The sequence below is a fragment of the Alligator sinensis genome, unplaced genomic scaffold (assembly GCF_000455745.1).
Source record: "Alligator sinensis unplaced genomic scaffold, ASM45574v1 scaffold758_1, whole genome shotgun sequence".
Taxonomy (NCBI): domain Eukaryota; kingdom Metazoa; phylum Chordata; order Crocodylia; family Alligatoridae; genus Alligator; species Alligator sinensis.
This window is the reverse complement of record NW_005842457.1, coordinates 1,013,892-1,030,132: the sequence shown is the minus strand read 5'-3', so window position 1 is coordinate 1,030,132 and position 16,241 is coordinate 1,013,892. Positions and strand designations below refer to the sequence as shown.

The 16,241-nt window shown below is 41.9% G+C and overlaps 1 protein-coding gene across 6 annotated transcripts in view; it reads left to right on the top strand.

Annotated features, from left to right (window-relative positions):
- RBKS (ribokinase) overlaps positions 1 to 16,241 on the top strand; it is a 94,342-nt gene that overhangs the window by 26,207 nt on the left and 51,894 nt on the right. For 4 of the 6 annotated variants that reach the window (XM_006030674.3, XM_025212346.1, XM_025212345.1 and 1 more), the window contains exons 3-4: positions 6,014 to 6,077; positions 10,849 to 10,911. In XM_006030674.3, coding sequence (XP_006030736.1) covers positions 6,014 to 6,077; positions 10,849 to 10,911 — 127 coding nt within the window. Of the gene's footprint in view, positions 1 to 3,438; positions 3,564 to 6,013; positions 6,078 to 10,848; positions 10,912 to 16,241 lie in introns of all 6 variants that reach the window. The other 2 variants (XM_025212344.1, XM_025212343.1) reach the window with 1 other exon arrangement.

Here is a 16,241-nt window from a genome sequence, read left to right as displayed (position 1 = left end):
ATGGGTCTAGGCCAGGGGTCTGAGTACAAGCTGGGGGCCAGAGATAGAGAGAGCAAGAGTAAAGATGGAGCTAGGGCCAGAGACCACGGTAGTTACCAGCATAGGGGAGGCACATGACATCTAGGGGAGCCGAGTGAGGAAGAGGTGAAGATCAGATAGGCCTGAGGATGGTCCTGGGTAAAACCTAAAACTGCACCCTGCTGGAGTTGGTTGGTGTGGTGGGGCAGCCTGTGGTGGGGCAGTCTCCACAAAAATGCCACGCATGGCCCACTCCAGAAGGTGGGGATGGGGCACTGGAAAGCCTCAGCCCCCACTGCCTTATGGATGACTCTGTGGAGAGGGAAGGCTAGGGGAGCACACCCCAGCAGAAAAGCACTGGGCAAGGAAGACCAAGTGGACCATAGTGGGTCCAGAGGCCTGAGCAGAGTGAGAGGCCCGAGTCAGAGTACGGCCCAGGGAGGGGGTGGAGAGTAGAATGCAGCCCAGTGAGGGGCCTGAACTAGACAGGAGGACTAGGATGCCATCTGCAAGGCATGGGACACCGTGTAGGGGAGGGATGGAGCCGTGTAATTGGCTTATAAGGCCATGACCACAAGGTGGGTGATTGCCTTCTCAATCTACATATTTTTATTAACAGCAAGGCATGGTGGGTGAGTGTGGTGCAGACTGCTCCTAGAACAAACAGGTCAGTATAGAATTTTTTGGGGGGTGCTCTGGTACTACCCCCTGCTGCTCCAGCAGCAGGGGCACAGGCATGGCCAAACTCCAGCCAGCACAGCCCCCTGGGGTGAAGGGGGCAGGGAGGAGGTTTATTCCCCTCTTCCTCCCCTCTCCCCCTGGGGAACCCCAGCTGGGTCTGCCTTGCCAAGGGCAAATGGCAGAGGCAGCAGCTGGGGCAGGCAGACCCCGGCTGCGGTCCCCCAAGACAAGAGAGGAGGGAGCAGGGAATAAACCCCCTCCCTGCCCCCTTTGCCTTAGGGGGTCATGCCGGGCTGGTATCTGGCCACTCCCTCACCCCTGCCATTGGAGCAGTGAGGGGTGATGGAACCTGACAGGGGAAGCTGCATCCTGGCCAGGCAGACCCTGGGTGCAGTCCCAGTGGGGGAGAGGGGATGTAGGGGGTAATAAATCCCCTCCCTGTCCCTTTTGCCTCAGGGGACTATGCCCCACCCCTGCTGCTGGAGCAGCAAGGAGGGAGCGGGGACCTTGACAGGCGCTGGTTCGCTCCAGCCAAGCAGACTCTGGCTGGGGTTTCTCAAGGGGAGAGGGGAGGAAATAAACCCCCTCCCTGTGTCATCAGGAGACCATGCCAGGCTGGCATCAGGGGGCGATGCCAGGGGCCAGGGTCTGGCCATGCTTCTGCCCCTCCCCCCCCAAAAAGCATGGCAAGGGCTGCTTCCCCTCTCCAGACACACACCGGCTGAGGTCCCTGGAGGTCTAAAACCCACCCCAATCATAGTCAGGCCTGCCTGGGCCCAGCCAGCCCCCCGTAGCTCAGCTTCCCTTGGCTGCTGAAGAAGAGAAGGGAGGGTTTGCTCTAGTACCCCCCCGGCTTCTGGCCTGAGCCACGGCAGGCACGTGCCTGCATTTCTGGAATCAAAAGTAATGTCTATTCACTTGCTTGCCAGTTCAACCTACGCCAGTTACACTAACCTGCAGATTGAATCAATTCAGGCACGAGCTTTCTGAATGTCTGCAGATAGCCTAATAGTTTGTCTTAGTGTTCTTTATGTGTTGGAGATGAGGAAGATAAAGCAGAATCAAGAATTCTTCTCAGGTCTACATAACTTGCCAACACTTCCTACTTTTTATTGAAAAATTAGTATTGACTTTATGGCCTCACAAAATAGTTTCATGTCATACAACAATGATCTGTATATGTTAATGAGACACGTATAATATGAAGATTCACAGTTAACCTAAATTAACAGGTGGTAATAAGTCATTGCAATCTTAGTTATTTGTCTACATTAACAAGCCATTTTAAGGAATTGAAGCTTAGCACCTGAAATTGTTAAGGCTTTTTGAGATTTCAGTCCTGAAAGCGTACCTTTTCCAGTTGGCTGTCAATTTTCCATTATTTAATATTAATATAAGTTTGCATATATCATTCATAGCCACTTTGCTCCCCATATTCCCAAAGTGATTTGTAGAATAGGGTGTGTTATTTCCAGTGATTATTTCTGGTACTAGTGAGATCTAGGCCTATTCTTAGTCTATTTTGAATATGGAAATAACAATATCTTTTCCAGACATATGAAGATGTTTATACTTTATTATCAAGATTTCATTCTAATGTCTGTGTGGCAGTCCATCAGGAAAAAAGGACTCTGACTTCTACTAGACTAATATAGTCTCCTTTGGTAGTTAGATTGGAGTGTTGTAGCTGTGATGGTCCAGGACATGTACAGGAGGCAAGGGATTTTTGTGATATGTTTAACAGACCAACTATAGTTGTGGGAGAGGTTATTCTCCTTTGTAGAAATTTTATCATGCACTTCCATATAGTCTTAATAATTCCACAGCCAACTCATTCAGCTTACAAATACAAGGGAATGAATTAAAATAATAATTGTAAATTATGAATGTAATGTGTCTCCGTACAGAAGGTGGGACACAGTGATTTGAGACGTGGTTTGTAGAATTCATGGTTCTGTCTCAGTTATGAATTCTTCATAAGCATCTTAATCAAGTTGACACCTACATTTTTGGATGTGCAGTCTTCTAACTTCCCTATTGTCTTGTTACATTCATGTGGGGCTTGAAGCAGGGTTAAACTTGCAACAGTTTTATTGAACTGATATTACTACAGTATCATGCAGATATAACAGTTGCATTATAAAAGCTTGTAGCAGTATTCTCTGATATCGGAACAGTTCTTGCTTCTGTCTGTACCTTAAGAAGTTCAGGTCTGGGGAAGAATGATTTGTGCTGAAGAAAGTCTTGTCTGTTTTACTTTTGGCAGACATCCAGAAATGATCGTATCTGATTGCTTTAACGTTGTTATAATTCTTGTGCTGTTGTGGATTCAAATTCTCCTTACGTGTTCCAGTTCCATTTGATTCACTTGCTTAAAAAGGAAATGCTAAATTATCCTTTATATTGCCTTTCCTTTGTACAGTTCCCACTGATTTTTGTGCATGGACCATCTGAGTCCAGCTTCAGAAAGAAAGCAGTGAGCCCAACTCTTTACTTTGTTATAAGAACGTTGCTGTATCTGATACAGCTCAGAGTATTGTAGTCACCTTTCAAACCATTTTTTTTCTCTTACTCGCTTTCACTTATTTTTAGCAGCAAAAATTGGGTACATTCCCTAAGCCAGAAAAACAGTAAATACATACACTCCAAAAAAAGTTAATCGCAGAATTTCATATGCAGAACAGATAGAACAAAAGATGTGTCAGCAAAGAGATTTTTTTCATTACAGTTAATTTGCAGGTACAGATTGAGTTTGACTGTGGACTGCCGAAATTTCAGCTGTTATGATGTCAGGCCTCCTGATGGCACGTGGGAAAACTGGTAACATCAAGCCAGGGAAGAAGCACATATTGAAAGATTTTGATGTAATGCATACTCATTCTTATTCACCAACTATGTAGCTACAAGCCTAGTAGCGATGGATATAATTATTAGTGACTCGAATTGAAAAATGATATTTCAGTGCATAATGTGTTCTGTAGTCAACAAACCAAACGTTATATTTATATTTCTGTTTATTTAATGTCCCTATCCAGCAGGGTCTGAGCACATGTAGAGAACATTTAAAAAGATCCGTTATATAGTTTTGAGTGTCAGGAAATGTGCCCTCAATCCCCAAGTGAGCTGGATGCCTTGGGGGCAAGTCCTGAATAACCAGATAAGTCTTATACCATTCCCTAAATTTTAGCAGATTTGGATGCTGATAAAAGCAAGGGGGTAAGACATTCCAAAGCATAATTTCTTCCACTCATAACCTTCTGATGGGTCTTCCCCCAGCCTCACAGTGTTCCTGTCTAGGGGCTGTGAGCAAAAATACCCCAATTAATCTGTCATTACAACAGCTGAACAGCAAGTAATGCAGGTCTCTAGGATCCCCAGGATTGAATGTTTTAGGCTTTATACATTAAAATCATAAACACTGAAGGGAACAGGAAATCAGTTCAGCTTTTGGAAAATGTTTATGAAACGTCCTTTAAGTATGTAAGCAAGTATATATATTCTGTACTAGTTGAAGCTTCATAGCAGCCATCAGGGAGATCCCCAGGTATAGCACTTTGCAGTAGTATGATTGTTAAGTCACAGTCATGGATAATTTTGGCAGGATCCTTGTCAGAGGTAGCTCTAATCATCGAGTCAAAAGTAGATGTCAGAGATTGCATCTGACAGTCAGCCCCTGGAATCCAAGAGTAGTCAGAGATCCAGAAATATCCTTCATTGCAAACCTCCTTGAAAAAATCCTCACTAACCAGAGCAGATGCTTATTAGCCTCACTACCATCTGTCCTGGACTGATCCTCTATCGATTTGTTGTCCTCCAAGCTGCTATTTAGAGACAGTGACCATCCCTAATGATATTTTAAGATAAATCTTTTGTAGATGTTATTGGAAATGAAAGAAAACTTCAAAATATGGCTGTGGAAAGAGTTGAGTGAAAATGAACCTCAATCTGTGGTGCTATATGTGCATTACAGTGTTTGGTTTTATACCCTATCTCATACTCTAGATATCCCAAATCTTCCTGAAAGAGGGAGGTACATGCATAGCTACATCTTTATCACTAGGCAGTAAAGCAGCTATTTTATCATTGGCAATAGTTCAAACACAGCTTCAGATATTGGTATTTGTTTTAAACACAGAGGGACTATTGCCCAGGGCCTGGACTAATCTCTCAGGTTCTTTACACAACTCATTGGTCATCTGGACAGCAGCGGGGATGGGAAGAAGGGATCTTGATAGAACTGATCTAAAGGACAGTTCTTCAGCTCAAGCAGTTACACTATCACATTGCTGAGGGTCTGTTGTGGGACTTCAGACCTTACATTATATCCTAAAGTGAAATTACATACTAGTCAACAATGCTGATATGTTGGGAACTGACCCTGCTGAAGGTGTAAGTCCAGTTTAATGAATTAAAAGGTATATTGGGCTTGTGTACGTGCGCTCATTCACGTGTGTATTTATGTAAATATACAATATATACATAAAAGCTACATTGACTTTATATTATCTATATCTAAACACAGTAATAACAATACTTTTGTATGTGTGTATCAAGTAGTTTAACATATCTCTTGGTTTATGTAAAAGTGGCATGTTATTTCTCCATCTGTTACGTGTGTGTCTTCGAATTATTTGTTTAATATATAGAGGGGGCTGGATGGTGATAGGGCTCCTTTTACCCTGGAGAGCCACAGTGAGCAAGATTCTATTTAGCTTTATCCATCCTCAACAAAATGATCAGCCAAGGTCCATTTTATTGACTCTTTCTGGCCGTTTTAAAAGCAGAATACAATGCAATCTGACTCTAAAATGCCAGTTAATTTATAGCATTGTCAGTTAAAACAAAAAAAGATTTGTAGAATGAGTATATTTGATACTGAAAAATATAGAATTCTAAGATGCCATGTATAAAATCACTTTCCAGAGTATAACCACACTTTCAATGTGTAACACCTAGCATTTTTCAGTGGGGAAGAAATTTAAGTTAAAAAGGAATTTTGAAACTCAAAGTATGCATAGCAAATGAGAATGATAGAGTTACTGTTTATTGTATTTCAGCCTGAAAACATTATGCTTCAGAATAAAGCAATCCATATAGTGTTAGAAACATTCATGAACTGCAGTGTCAGAGGGTTAAAAGTGAGTGTAAGAAGTGCATAACTTCTGTGTGTTTCAGTAGGGCTCTATTGTAGTCAAGGGAAAATCTGTAAAATGCTATTTAATCAGGTAACTTAGAAACAAACATTCTGTAAAAGATGCTCTAGTGTGTTATCATTGCATTGTAGAAGATCAAACATTTGTATGCCCTCTTGTAGGTTGGGAAGGATTCCTTTGGCAATGAATACATTGAAAATTTCAAAAGGAATGAGATTTCTACAGGTAAAGCATTTTTAAACATCATTTCACCCATTATTTTTTAAGAAACTATAATAGGAATTGGAGCTGGAAGAGAAGGAAGGAAAGAGCAGGCAGGTCACCTAATCAGCGCACCCAGTGTGCAGGCAGAATCACTTTCTGTAGTGCAGTCTCTATTGCTTTGTCCAGATCAGTTCAAAATGTCTTGTGTGTAAACCATGAGGTTGGTGGTTTCAAGAGTGGTCATTTATTTTAAACCCAAAGACTGATATTTAGAATGCTGGGAACCTGCAAATCCTTTTGGAGTCTTTAAGTGTATAACAGGGAGCCTGAGGCTTTTGTTACTTTAAGAGGGAAAAAATAGTAGTAGGCAGTGCTCAGGCAGCCTAAGAAGAGCTAGCTGCAAAAGAATAGGCAGCCAGGGGCAAGAAGCTAAGAGGGACTATTGCTGTGCTAGTTGCACAGCAATAATATGATAGGATAGAGCCCTGCCAAAACAGAGGCATACCTATGGTAGCTGGAGTAACAGCAACAAGCTGTCCATTAGAATGAGAGAGAAGCAGCTGTGCCAAAGCTACCCCACCACCTGACTGCGAGTGGGCAGGACTTGAGCAGCATATAAGCCTGGACCTGAGCCAAGCCAGGCTGTCTGGCTGTGGAAGCCACAAAGAGAGAGCTCTGCAGGGAGAGGATTGTAGCTGCAGTACAAACTGAGACCCTGATACAACTGGGAACTGGAAAGTAAGGCATTGAGGTCTGGCAGGGAGCTGGGACTCTGGGTGAAAAAATCATTTTGTTATACAGCCAAAAGGCTACGGATTGAGTTACAGCCAGTGTGCTTAGGGTCTTGGTGCAGTTCAACCAGTGGACCAGCAAGGGACTAAAGGGAAGGTTTGGAAGTCCCAGTGTGTCCAAGGGGCACATGGCTTTCTTGAGCCCTGTCAGAAGGCAGGGGCTTCATTGCAGTGAATGAGAGAAAAGGGGAAACAGGTCTAGGGGGGCCCAAGCCCAAAGAAGGGCATAGACTAGGGCCAGGGGCCCTAGTCAAAGAGGGGCGTAAACTATAGAGAGCTAATCATTTTACAGCTCGAGAGGGCCAGCAAGCCCACAGCCCAAGATGGGTGGAGACTTAATCAGAACATTGAGGCCTGAGGAGGCCAGATATTAGACTGGGTCTATGTGCCCACTAAAGTAATTAATTGGTACCATCTGTGAGGCATGAGCATTGCTGTAGGGGGGTTGGAGGCCATTAAGTTAACCTTTAAGGTGATTAGTGCCCTGACGGGGTGGGGCCCGGCCAGGCCAGGGAGCCATATTTGGCACCAGAGGGCAGGACAGCAGGGTTCAGGAGGAACCCACAGACTAAGAGCAGACAAGGGCTCACTTTGAGACCCTAGGGAAGCCTCCCTTTTCACTGATCAGCGAATTATATCAAGGTGTGGCAGGCGAGGGAAAAGGAGCAGGACCCAGAATGAAGGCAGGAGCTGCGCAGCCTTCCCTGGGGTCCAATCCTGTTATAAAGGGCATTGGGTGCTTAACTGGCTGAAAAATCAGATCCTGGTTCAGGCACCTGGTTACTGAGTTACCCAAAATTAATGGCCACATTTGCAAATGTTGGCCTTTAATAATCAGTCTTAAAGTTCAAGATTGATTTAGAACCTAAATCGCTGTAGGCCATAGATTTGCCTTTAAGGACCAAAGAAGCTCTATACTTTTAAGAAGTCACTACTAGGCATTAGTTCCTCTTCACAGTGTGATTTTTGTCCTTTTCTGAAAAGTGAATGGAGAGAAACGGTACTTTATTACTCAAGACACATGTAAATTAAAACTTATATTTATTCAGTTCAGTAGGAAAAGTGAGTTTTTACTCTTGTTAGCTCTGCAAAGTCAACATGAGTAAGAGAGGGTAAGACCCACAAACTTCCCTGCTACTCTCTTCTTGAATCGCCAAGTCAGTGAGAGTCTTTCCATTGATTTATTTGAGCATTGGATCATTAGGCCCTAATAGAACTTTTCAGCAAGTTCCAATTGATTACGCCCTTGCAAACGGATTGAAAGCAAAGGAGCTGCACAGGTATCTAACTAAACTGGCCTACAGAATTTAATTTACTGAGAGAATCAAGTTTGAGTCTCCCCTCCCATATTCAGTCTGCAGGGTTGGCAGTTAAGGAAAAGCATTGTTTTGCTTTTAACCCTTATAACTTTTCACCCAAATATGATAATTAAGTAATAAAAATGAAGCTTCACGATGCCATTTTTACATGGTCACTTTGCAGAGCCTAGCTAGACTGCTAGAAAATATACATCCTAGTTACACACATACCCACACACAAACTGTGTTTAAAAAAAAAAAAAAGTATGTTTTCAAAGCCAAAAACTCAGATTAGGAAATGCTACATTTAAAAATGTCTGTGCAACCTGAATTTGTCCCCCTTTTGCTTGTGCGTTATGATACAATCTGCAATTGCATGATCACATTTCATTTGTTTTTCATAGGACCCTTTTCTCAGACCGATCACAAGATGTGCAGGGCTCACTTAATAAACAGCTATTTAATATTTCATTTTATTCTTATTGTTTAATGCATGGCCCCTTGTCTTATAAACTACACATTATTCAAATCCTGCTCTGAATAAAGTATTTATTCCCTCCTGGACTTTTCTGTGAGGCATATCACTGTAGTATCTGAGTGTTTCGCAACCATTCATTAATTTTTACTATTCTCCTGTGAGGTGAGTAGGCAGGATTATCTCTATTAAATAGATGAAGAACTGAAGCACAGAGAGATTAAGGTTAAAAATAGCCAATAATTATGGGTAGATATTGGATATCCACCAATTTGACGCACCCACAACTTGGTTTTTTAGAATACTTTGCATTAATAGCACTTCAAAGCCCAGCTACCACCTACTTCGTTTGCAGCTGTCAATGCTCAGCATTTCTTCAGATCAGAACCCAGGGTTTCAGGTCAGATGCTCAGAAAAAAAAGAACAGTTTATAACCACTTGTGAAATTTTGGCACGAGTGACTTCTCTAGCACTACCAAAAAGTCCTGTGGTAGTGGCAGAGAGACTGCAGTTCCACAGGACTGAACTCAGTTGTATTAGCCATCAGACCAACCTTTCAGCTCCTGCAGTGTCATGCCTCATTCACTCCATGCCTTCTAACTTTTGCAACAAATAAGGCAGGGATTTGAAAGGTTTTTATTCTCTTTTTAATATACACAGTCTTAATTCATCCTAGAGCAGATCCACTCCATGCATGGAATAAGGTAGTGGTCATGAAGAAAAAATAGTGTGTGATCTAGGAATTAAAGACTATCATAAGGCTCCAGAAGTGCAAATTAAGGCTCAGGCAATTTTAACTCTTCCAAGTGTTCTAGTCCAAGCTCTGGAGCGAATTGTGATCTAATGGGCACAGACACTTCTATTGCTTTCCCCCACACCCAGGTTTGAGCCTTTCCTGGCCCATCTCCTCTAACCTGTCCCAGTCCTGTGCCATCCTATCCCCAAGGCCTAGTCTCTTTGCCCAGCCAATCCCAGTTTCTATCTCCTACCCCATCCCTGCCAAGCACCAGTCCCAGCCTCATCACCTAGATTACATCACCTAATCTACTGCCTAATCTCCTCCAACAAGTCCAGCTCTGGTCCCTAGTCCATTTGAGTTGGGAAGTTTCATCCTCCATACTGTTTGAGTATCAACAAAGTTATCACTCAAACAGTATGGTGGAGTAGATAGTTGAGAAAAATGCCCCTGCTTGCAGTTGTAACAACGCAGAGCTGCAGCTGCAGGAAAAGTCCTGCTCCTACCCACTGCATCTCTGGGACTGAATGTGCTCAGTACAGAGGGATTTTTTAAGGAGATCAGCTGCAATGCTCTAGGAAATTTCTCTGTATGGGTGGTACAGTTTTTTGGAGAGTTGTAACTTGTCCAGGTTTGGGCAGTTTTTCTTGGGGAGTGCAAAGCTAGATGCCTGAAGCAAAGGCTACTCCCTGCAAAATTTCAAGTCCCTACTTCAAAGCAAGGGGACAACAGACCTTCTCAAAGAGAAGGTCACCAGACTTTTCTTCTATATGGGCAGAACAGCATACTTTTCTCTACCCTTTTTCTTGGAAACAGATGGACCATTTGGGTAGACATTTTCCAGAGAAATTCACCCTGGAACAGATACCTATCATGGACAATTCCAGGTCATTCAGACAATATTTAGCAAATGTATATGCAGCTGTAAACAGGGTTTTACAATGGGAAGTGCTGGACAACATAATAATAGGCAGAGCTACTAGCCAGGCTTTTTCACGTACTTAACTGAATGGATTAATCCAAAAGGGAAATATACAGCATCACCAGAACCTCCTTCTTCATAATGCAGGCTGGTGTTCCTATGAAATGCAAACCCATGAAGAATTAAAAGAGAAAAATGTGCTATATTGTTTTGATGCTCTAGTTTACTTTGGCGTTGAATCCATTGTTGCAGTGAATAAAAAGAATTCTTCCATGTAGATAGACCTAGAATGCCTGAGAAGACTATAAACAACGTGCTTTTCTCTGAAGCAGTGTTGAAGCCAAATTAGAGAATGTTGGACTCACATTTGCTGTTTTGTGGGTGTAACTTAACACTTTTTGTTGTTGTTAGCTTCCTTGGCATTGTTGCACATGAAAGAGTAATTAGCATTTTTAAATTGCTGAAGGTTATAGGTTTATTTTAGATTTAATTCAATTAAACTGCATCACATGCTATTGGCTGAAAGTACTGCACTGAAATAATACACACTGTAACTTTTCCCTTTCTTAGAATTTGTAGGTCAGACTGAGGATGCTGCTACAGGAGCTGCTTCAATAATTGTCAACAGTGAAGGTACATATTTCACATCCTAGTTGCCCCTTTTCAGCACAGAAAAAGAAACCTTTGTCTTGTTCTTGTTCATTGTGGAGTTTTCTTTTTATAAAGCCAAATTTTATATTTTTATACTGTGCTGCACTTGCTTTTTCTTACTTATGGACTACTTGGGGAGTAAGGTGTTTCTCAAGGTGAGTGAGGGTGGCAGGATCCAATCCTTAGATTAGCAGCATATGAAGAGTCATAATTACATCAGCCCATCGATCCATCTAGTTTTACCTTGGCCAGTACCTGGTGCATCAAAAGAAGCTTTAGCTCCCTTCTTCCCTCATAAGGTACCTAGCTCTTTTACAGTGGGAGAGAGGATTTTCTTCTAACCCCATGAGTTGATCAGTTTATACCCTGAATCATGAAATGTAAATTACCCTTGTTATCTTAGTCTGCATAGGTAAAATTATGTGTGGTTCTTAGGTTATCCAGTTGTTTTTAAAATCTCACCACAATATCTGAGTCCAAGTTCCAAGTTCCTTCTTGCAGTATATATGCTCTATAAAATGACATACTCCTTTATTCACCCTACATGCATTTCCATTTAGTTTAGCATATATTTTTGCTTTCATATGCTAGGACAAAGTAAAAAGAAGGAATTCATCTCTTTTTGTGTTGCCCTTCAAAATGGATAATTTACCTTCTGCATGTCCCTAATATATGCATGTTCTGTGAACTCTGAAAAATTACTACCATCTAGAATGATGTTTAGGCTTGGACCTGAAAAAGGTTAGTAGATGACTGCACCATGTTAGGGGCAGGCCTGGGAAGGAGACTGTAAGAACATATCTACACAGGAAAATTAAGCCAAATTAACTGAAGGGTTGAATTAAAACTACATATATTAAAAAGCATTAATCCCCTGTGCAGATACTCTCATTCAAAAATAAAGTGAATTAAACTCAACCTTCTCTGAGACCGCTATAACTCTTCCCTTGACATCTTCCCTCTCTCTTCTTGCTCTGTGTTGGGAAGTAAATTACTGCAGCTCTTGAGAACATGCATCTTATATCCCTCTCATACCTGTCCAGATAGTTTGTCCTGTAAATGAAATGGAGGCAGAGGGCAGAGCCCAAGCACAGCCTGTTCCCAGCCTCTCTTATTCTTTCCCCTGCCCACTTCTACATGGGTGGCATACCCAAGGATCAGTGGCTGTGCTCCACACTGCACCTGAGGTCCTGAGCAAGGGGGAGGCTGCCTTACTCTCCTCTCTAATATCCTGCATGGTCAGGTAAGACAATGGACAGTCTAACCATGAAACAGCAGAGTGTAACTGCTGAATTCTGGAGAACCCATGAACTGTTGTGAGGGATGGAGGAACAGAAATTTATAGTGGATTTTAAAAATGTTAAACAGAGAGAAAGCAAGCCAGAGTGACTGTGCACAGTAGTCCTAGACACTGGCATTGGTGTGAATGTTCACTAGTGAGGTTGTGAGGCAGAGGATGAGCTGAACAGTATTTTGTGGCATTTAGAGTGTTTCTTTCAAACTAAAAGTTCTGAAAGGAAGCTACCAAATCAAAAGGTGGGTGCAGAATTTACATAAAAGCTACTCCTGGAGCAAACCTGGCCAGAATGGCGCTGTAAAGCAAACAGATGCACAGAATTGGTAATGGTTCTGGTGGTTGTTTCTATTTAAAACCATCTGGTGCCTGAACTGAGTAAATGACAATAAAATAGCAGTACATTCTGTGCTCTCCTGTTGCAAGTGGCACCATTTTTTGTTTTCCTTGCAGAAGCCTGTCTGATTCCACCCAAATCAGTTTTACAGTGCTTATCTAAGGGCTTGTCTTTACATGCATGTTTTACTACTTCAGTTATGTTGGTAGAATAAAAACAGTACAATGCATGCAGTGCAGATACTGGCATGAAGCAGCTTGTACAGATTATTCCCAGAAGAGAAAAGTGGAGGCTTTTTTTTGAAGAGTCTGCATTATTCCATCAAGATAATTAGGGACATAGAAATGGTAGGGTCAGTATATTTCTTAAAGGGACCTAGTTTTAATTAATTTTAATTTGCAACTCCATACTTGTAAACGTAGAAAATGCGAAGTGTACTGAAATAGTAAGTGCTGTAGGTTTGGGAAGGATGCACCATATTTTCAATCCAAAACAAAGAATCTGAATGCTGCTTTAAGAGTCAAACACGCTCTTTAATTATAGAATTATGATGAGTACCTCCAGGATGTGGTCCTGTGAAATCTCCTATTCAGAGGCACTGCAGCTGCTCATTGGGGTATCCGCAAAATTCTGTGTTTTCTGGAAACTTTCATTGCTTCCATGTGCTTTCTCTTGTTTGACTGTCTTCAGATAGATGCTTGCTAAGAACAGTATTCAGCTTTCCAGGAAGCTCCCAGGTGGGCTTCTTGATCAAGACCCTGAACATTGATATCCTTTACCCTCTCCCCACAAGACAAGCAACTGGGATGCTCCCACAGCTACTTTTTCTGAACACCTCTCTGCTTTACATGCATAGTCCTCATGTACCACTCTCAACTGCTGCCACCTTCCTTTCAACTTTCTTTTTTCTGTCTCCCTACTGTCCCTACCTGCCTAGACTGCATTGTCAAACTACTCCTTTTTTGTTTTGAAATGTGTGCATACTTTAGCATCAAAGCACTAAATGTGCATTTACCCACAGAGTAAATGCAGGGTTTATAATGACATGGCACAACAGAGTGCTACATGGAGATTTCAGAGCCATTTCTGTATGACCAGGGCTAATAAGCCCAAGCAGAATACTGTGTTAATGCAGCTATACCTGCCTGTTCTGCTGCCCAGGCCAGCTCAGAGCTAACTTTGATAGCTGCATTGTACCATGTAAGCATACACTGTGTTCACTAAATAACTGGTTGACAGATACTTAACCTCATTTCAAGCAGGCATTATGCTACCTTCTCTATAAAGGGTTCTGTCAGTGCATCTGCCTTCTAACCTGCAACAGCTTGTGCAACAGCTCCTGCCATTTCAGTTGTGGGCCCTCGCTCTCTTCTGCTTGTGCCCCTCCATCATGCCAGTCTCTCTTGTTAATGTACTGAATCGTCACTATGAATGCAGGAACTCCTATGTTAGGTCAAGATCCATGTAGGTCAACATATTTTTGCTAATAGTGGTCAGCACCAGATATTTCAGAACAAGGTACAAGAACCCTAAAGTTAGGTTATTTTCTACCCTCTTTCAAGTTTAGAGGAAACTGGTAAAATAACACAAACAAGTGCAAAGCATGAATATCAGTTTGACTGACACGTCCTTTGCATAAGGTAAAACATCTTTTGGAGCTTTCAGGGTAATGGAAAAAATGTTACCTGATGTATTATTTTAGCCCATTGACAGCCATAGTGAATTTAAAATGTATTTGTACAAGGCTTTTCAACACTTAAAGCACATGACTGAAGATAAATTGTATTTCCATGGACACACACAACACTTGCCCTCGTGCTTCTGACCTGTGACTTGGCAACCAATTATTTCTCATTACATTCTTTTACAATCGTAGGTACCTTAATTTTTTCTTACAAAATCCTGTTCAGAAGCTTTGCAGCTATTGTTGCAGTTGTACTGACTGAGAAACTCTTGAGGCTTAAATATCACGGACAGCTTGAGAGCTCTTCCATGTGTCTTGTAAAGGAAAAACTGTTGAGTTGTGTTCATCAGTGTGTACTGAATGTTCCCGTGGCACTTGTTACCTGCTGGCATTTATGGAATGAATCATAGAATCATAAAAAGTGGGGCTGGAAGGGACCTCTGAAGGTCATCTAGTCAAACCCTCTGCCTGAGCCAGAATCGTCCCGATCCCCAAACCATCCCATAAAAATCTTTGTTTAGCATATTACTAAAATGATCCAATCAACCCTAGCAGACAAGTACAATGTATAGCACCCTCACCTGCACAGGTTAAGCAAGGGCACAGTGGCAGTCAGTGTCCTGCTGTTGCAGGGATTGTTAAAATACACTTGAGAGCTCCAAGGAAGATAGGCACATGCCCCAAAACAGAGAAAGGCAAAAACTTCCACAGTCCATACCAATCTGACCACAGGGTAAAACTCCTTCGTGACCCCAAATGTGGAGATTGTTGCAGCTTAATTTTTTTTGTGAAGACTAAAGTAAAGTAGATATTGAGTAGCTCCATCTTCTCTGTATCTTTTAAGAGCTCATCCTGGCTATTTAATAGTCAACCATCAGTTTCCGTGGTCTTTCTTTCGTGGACAACATATTTATAGAACCTCTTGTTGTCTTTTTCTTCCCTAGCCAGCTGGTGCTCATATTTTTTACCTTTGCCTTCCTGATTTTATCCCTACAGATTCTTGTTATTTTCTGGTATGCTTCCTTAGTGATCTGCCCATCTTTCCATTGTCTGTATGCTTTCCTTTTGCAGTTGAGGCATCCTAGAAGCTCCTTGTGCAGCCACATTGATTTCTTGCCATTCCTCTTGTGCTTCCTTCATGTCAGAATAGCTTGTTGGGCTTCCAGTATCAGACCCTTTAGAAGCTTTAGAATAAACTTAATAATACTTTAAATAAGCTTGCCAGTTGTCAGTCTACTGTCATTGACTACCATCATTCTGACAAGTAACACTGATAAGGTTAGAAGCCCACTTTAAAGCAGTATCTATTACCTAGCATTGGTACTGTTTTAAGTACCAGAAGCAGTTTTAATAATGATCAAATCCAATCCCCACCTCTTGTTAATTTGTGATGGTCCCTTAACTTCAGTAGAGCTGTTCTAATTTACACCTGTTGAGAATGTGACCTTTAATATTTTAATTGAGCTCAAAACATTTGTATCTGCAAACACTTAGTCACATGAGGAGTCCTTAGTCATGTAGGTAATCTCATTAAAACCAGGAACTATTAGTATAAGATTCTGCAGGATCATGCTGTACAGAAAGCATCTTCTCCTAGCTGTTATTTTCCATATTTCTTTAATACTGGCGTATTGTCTCTGGTGCTGAGTTTCCATCTGGTTGGTGTCATCAGTGTCAGTGTTTCAGCAAGATGACTGCCACCAGCCATAGACTCAAATGCCAACTGTGATTCAGTGCTTTAAGCCAGATTCTGCTCTTGTTCATGCTGGTGTAAAGTTGAAGACGGTTTTTTTGTCTTAAATCTGGAGCTGCTCTGCTGAAGTCTAGCTGAGAACAGAATGAATTCCTCCAGAGGTTGGACTGAGCCAGTTCTGGTGGTACTAATAGTTGCAGTGTGGTAGTGCTGCATTTCTCTGGCAGAACTATTGGTTCAAAGCAAAATAGATATTTTTAACCCTTTAAACTGTCAAAGTAAACTTTCTGACTATGACTCAATG